Here is a 5,961-nt window from a genome sequence, read left to right as displayed (position 1 = left end):
TATATATGTATATATATCATCATCATCGTTTAACGTCCGTTCTCCATGCTAGCATGGGTTGGACGGTTCGACCGGGGATCTGGGAAGCCAGAAGGCTGCACCAGGCTCCAGTCTTATCTGGCAATGTTTCTACAGCTGGATGCCCATTCTAACGCCAACCACTCCGTGATTGTAGTGGGTGCTTTTTACGTGCCACCTGCACAGGTGCCAGGCGAGGCTGGCAACGGCCATGGTCGGATTGGTGTATTTTACGTGCCACCGGCTATATATATGTATATATTATATATATATATGTGTATATATATATGTATATATTATATATATATATATTATATATATATATAATGTATATATATATGTATATGTATTATATATATATACGTATATATATTATATATATATATATATGTATATATATTATATATATATATATGTATGTATATATATTACAATGAGAGAGGTGGGAAATTTGTTGTCGAGATCCAAATCTACATAGACATGGTGTTAAGGAATGAAAATAGCTTCCTTAGTCGCGTGTCGTGTATAAAACGACGACAGTTGCAATATTTCCTTATATATTGGACAGTAATCTGTAATTAGCCCAAGGTCGACCATGAGCAACCAGGCGTAGGTAGAAGTAATTAGAACTGTTACCATTCAGACGTTTCAAAGGATATTTAGGACTACATGTGTTGTTTCCACTTTTAAGGCAGAGGTGATATGAGAAAATTATCTACTATTTCTAGTATATTGACTTTCTCTAATTGGTTCGCCACATTGGACAGAAAGTATAACGGCTTGTGTACGCGTATATATATATGATGATGATATATATATAATTTCAGTTGAATCAATCTCTTGCTGGTCTTTCAGTAGAAAGTAAGGTTTGTGTGGGATCAAAACAAAATATGAGTACTTTTTCCCACAAATCACAGTGAACACACACAAACACATATGTGTGTATGCACGTACATGGCTGGCGCCTTTATCACAGAATAGAACGATTCGATCGTTGTTACCGACCAGAGACAGGAAAACAGAACCAATAATAAACCGAGATATCGTACAAAGTTCAACACATCTGAATGACCATAACACACACACATGGGAAGTGGATGAGCACCTGGTGGCTTAGCAGAAATTTGCACGGAATTATTAAAAAATATAACAGCTATAGAGTTACAATGGGGTAGGAAGAGAGTCGATTGTATCGACCTCAGTATCTGACACGTATTGATCTTATCGACCCTCGACAGATGCGAGGCAAAGCCGACCTCTACGATATTTTAAAGAAGGTAAGGTGTGTAAAACTAAACAACACAGAAGATTCTACAGGTCCTGGTGCTATGAATAGGCCCAAGCGGCTTCAGTAGTCGTTAGTCATTGAAAATGAGCTTCATCGCCTGATTGATGTTTAATCGAACCGCAGAAGGGTCACCGAACATAGTGGTACTTCCTTATCTCTCACCTCCTCTTACAACAGCAGGCACTGTGCGTGTGACCCAGGTTGTTTTGAGAGAGGGGAATTATAACTGCAACGTGTGGACACTAATATATTTTACTGAGGATTATAAAGTGGACCACCTAACTACAACAAGGAATTCTCCGCTTAGATAAATAAATATTTGGGACTAAGAGAGTGTTGTGCTCATACTTTTGAAGGGTAAACTGCTAGCAAAAAATTATTTTGCTAGCAATAACAATAATTTCTAATTTAGGAATAAGGCCAGCAATTTTGGGGGAGGGAATCAGTACTTCATAAACCCCGATGGCAACTGAGCTTAGAACTTAAAGAGCCGGAACAAACACCACCTTGACAACAACTAAAGTAATGGTTTCAAATTTTGGCATCGGGCCAGCAGTTATTGAGGGGAGGAGGAAGCCTATTACATCAACCCCGAAAGGCAAAGTCAAGTTCGGCAGAATTTGAGTTCAGAACGTAATGACGGACGAAATGCCGCTAAGCATTATGTCCAGCGTGTCACCTTAACAACAATAACAAAATTAATAATAGTCAGTAGTATTTGCTAAAATACGAAAAAAAAAAAAAAACTAATGAAAGAAGCAGTACTTGTAAAATAAAGACAATCCCAAGTTTTAACAATTATGCATACTGGAGCTATCGAGTTATACACACACACACCGTTATGAAGTCACAACAATAAACAACTTGAACAGACCATGCCGTCCAATCAAGGTAGAGAGAGCAATTGCAAACGAGAGGGTGGGCACATATGTGGCGAAAGTAAAGAATACGTACACCCTGTGGTCAGGGTTAGGAATTTTGTTACGTCGAAAACGGGTGGTGTACGTATTCTGTACCTCTGCCTACATATATATCCTTTACTTGTTTCAATCACTGGACGGCGACCATGCTAAGGCACCGCCGCGGGTTTTCAGTCAAATGACTCGATCCCAGTACTTATTTTTTAAACCTGGTACTTATTCTATCGGTTACTTTTGTCAAATCGTTTAGTAGTAATGGGGAAGTAAACAAACCAATACCGATTGTCAAGCAATGGGGGAGGGAGACAAAGACACACACACGTGTGCGACGGGCTTTTAGTTTCCGTCTATCAAATCCATTCGTAAGGCTCTGGTCGGCTCGGGGCAAAGACACTTTTACCCAAGGTATCACGCAGTGGAACAGAACCTGTATATGTATGTATTAGTATGTGTGTGACAGAGTAAAAATGAGAACGGTAGAGTGATGGTCATATTTGATGATCCCCCACCAATAAAAAAAAAAATAGAGGTGCTCATAGCTTGTAAGGGTTGAGAAATTGTCTACACAAGATAGGAACTGATACAAAAGCTGTAGACTAAAATGTCCACAACCGGCGAACAGGATACTAAACACCACAAAACCCTGGATTCGACCTCCCCATTTACAGTTATTATTGCTTTATAATTAGTATCATCGCTAATGTCACTGAAAATAATACATACATCAACGTCGCATTTTAAGGCCTCGTATCACATACACAAGTAAATAATATATTTTCACATACAAATATGTACATATAGTACATATACATATATGCATACACACGCGTCTGTGTGCAAATATAAATATATATAACAAAATATCTTTTATCTTTCATTTGTTTTCAGCCATTGGACTGCGGCCATGCTGGGGTACTGCTTTGAAGGGTTTTGCTGGAACGAATCGACCCCAGTACTTAATTTTTTGTGTTTTTCTTTTTTTTACCAGCCCACTAAATGACGGGGATGTAAACAAACAAACACTAGTTGTCAAACGGTAGCGGGGACACACACACACTAACGCGTGTGTATACGTTTATGTATTTGTTTTGCAAGTTTCTTCATGAGATATCGTGTACTGAAACATTGTTATACATGACTATATATATATATGACAGGCTCCTTTCAGATTCCGTCTACCAAATCCACTCACAAGACTTTTGGGCGGCTAGAGTAGTAGGAACTTGCCCAAAAAGTCACGCAGTGAAACTGAACCCGGAAACATGTGGTTGGTAAGCAAACTTACTTCACAGCACTATATATATATATATATACACACACACACACAGGGTAGATATAGATGAAGTGTGAGGTAATGTTTGTTCCGTGGACTAGTCCACCTCAGCTCACTAAAATCTGGAAAAAGTTCTCTGATTGCAGTGAACGGTGTTTTGTAACTGATAATGACATGTTTAGTTTTGAAATAGTTCCGAAGTCGTTTAGCTCCAAGTCAGCTGTGATCGAGCAGACCTATCATCACTGGACATCCCGTCTTTTTTTGTATATTTAGTATTGCATTGTTTAATGGCCCCTTCCTTTTTGAGAGAGAGTGATTTGAGGGACATTTGAATGTTCTTGTAGGAGAGACTCGTGTTGCGAGGGGTGAAGACATTTATATTACACCGAGACATAGACTGACAGCTAGCCAGCGAGATATGGAGACATATACAGATCGATAGGCCTAAGAGGTATAGATATACAAATAGACATGCAGAGATATATGGCATACAAACACATACATACATGTATACATAGATACACACACAGGTAAATATATAGGTAAATTTTGTTAAGTTATATATATATATATATATACATATACACGACTGAGTAGACAAACGGAAGGGCACTCAACACATAGATAGACAGACAGACAGATAAATAGATAGAGCGGCTTCATTAAAGGAAGAAATGTGGTCAGTGAGGTTGACTTTTTTAAGAGTCTCCGAGACGAGTTAGAGGAATGGCAGAAGTTTCTTCGGAACGGAAACCTTTGCAACAGGGGGACGCCTTAGTTAAAGATATCCAAAGTACCAGGTGGTGGTGATAGTGGTTAACTGGGCGAAAGGTTACGTCCAGTGATAGATAGATATACATAGGAAGAGATAAATATATAGACAGATGCATAGATATATGGTCAGTAAGTAGGTAGGTAAATAGAGACAGAAGTCTCAAAAAGACGGAAAGTTTTACGATAAAACATCTTCAGTGTCTTTCTGTTTTTAATGAACGAGCCAACAAGGTGAATGTAACAAGTAAATATCGATATGACATGACGGGTGGGAGAGACGATGACAAGGGTGATTGGTCACAAAGTAAGGGTACTGTTTTGTATATAGTGCACATAGTGGACTGGTCCCCCACTTTAAAACCGGCCCGTTGTTTCCCAGAAATACACGGAGCCAGAGGGAGGGCCAGAAAGCGAGAGGGGGACAGAGGGCGAGATTCCGACAGAGGTAGAACGACGGTGTGATTGGTCACAAAGAAAGGGTCCTGTTTTGTACGAGGTGCATATTGTGGACCGATCCCCCAGTTTAGAACCGGCCCGTCGTTGCACAATATATACATGTCTATATACACACAACATTGACAGGGAGAGACACACACATTCCGATTGAAGTTCTAGTCTTACCTTAGTCTTTGTAACGATGTGCGTAGCCAGTTTGACGACGGCAAAATTTCCTTTCCCAATAGTCCTTTCCATTTGATAATGGCCCACCCTAACAGGACCAGCGGTGGAGGACACACAACCATGTTGTTGTCGACCTCCACCTGAGCTACACGTACGGGCCTCCGCCATCTTGTAAAAGCCTCTGCCATCTCCAGCCTCGTTTTAGTCTCAGCCCTGCTGCTGCTGCTGCTGTTCATACCGACGTTGCCCCTGGTAACCAGCTCTGACGTAAATAAAGCGTCCGGTTGACAAGCTGGTTCAATTCTCGAACTAGTCAGTCTGCTCGTCAGTCTTTTATAGGTATTTTTTTTAGTATGTGTCTGTGAGTGCGCACGTACGCGTCTATGTGTGTGTGTTTTTACTTTGTTTTAACTTTGGTTGTTCTTTTCTCAAAATAATCCGCATCAGAAAAATTTTTTAATTGAAACAAAATAAAGAAAAATAGAAACAAATAAAATAATGGAGAAATTAGAAAAAGTGTGAAAAATGCTTCAAATAATTATATAAAAGATATATATATATATATATATGAATAACGAGGAGAAATATGGTGAAAAATTAATTAAAAGACTAGGGAAAAGAAGGGGAAAATATATAAATAATTTAGAAATATGTTTCTTTTTTTCCCCTGGAATAAGTGTTTAAGAAATATCAAACTTGTTTAATATTTTATATTGCTACTTTTAACAAAAAGAATTTCCATTCTATTGATTAAATTTCAAAGAACATAACACCATTGAGACACTAAAATCTTATCTAATTCTCTTTTCTCTGTGTATGTTTATATATATATATATATATATATATATATATACACACACGCATACATACATACATACATACATACATATATATATATATATATTACACATATACATACATGCATACACACACACACACATATATATATATACACACACATACATGTGTGTATGTGTGTGCGCGCACACGAAGAATTAATTCAAAGAATCCTATTAATAAATTTTCATTTGTCCCTTTGAGGAAAACCACAAAAAGAGATGTTT

At 38.2% G+C, this 5,961-nt stretch overlaps 1 protein-coding gene across 3 annotated transcripts in view; it reads right to left on the bottom strand.

Moving 5' to 3' along the window:
* Positions 1 to 5,106, bottom strand: part of LOC115212413 (serine/threonine-protein kinase SIK3) — a 325,311-nt gene extending 320,205 nt beyond the window's left edge. For all 3 annotated transcript variants that reach the window (XM_036502737.1, XM_036502738.1, XM_036502739.1), the window contains exon 1: positions 4,898 to 5,106. In XM_036502737.1, coding sequence (XP_036358630.1) covers positions 4,898 to 5,065 — 168 coding nt within the window. In that variant the 5' untranslated portion in view covers positions 5,066 to 5,106. The remainder of the gene's footprint in view (positions 1 to 4,897) is intronic.
* Between the last annotated feature and the right edge of the window lie 855 nt (positions 5,107 to 5,961).

This window comes from Octopus sinensis, linkage group LG5, assembly GCF_006345805.1.
Source record: "Octopus sinensis linkage group LG5, ASM634580v1, whole genome shotgun sequence".
Taxonomy (NCBI): domain Eukaryota; kingdom Metazoa; phylum Mollusca; class Cephalopoda; order Octopoda; family Octopodidae; genus Octopus; species Octopus sinensis.
Note: the sequence above shows the minus strand (reverse complement) of the source record. Positions and strands in the feature narration are given on the sequence as shown.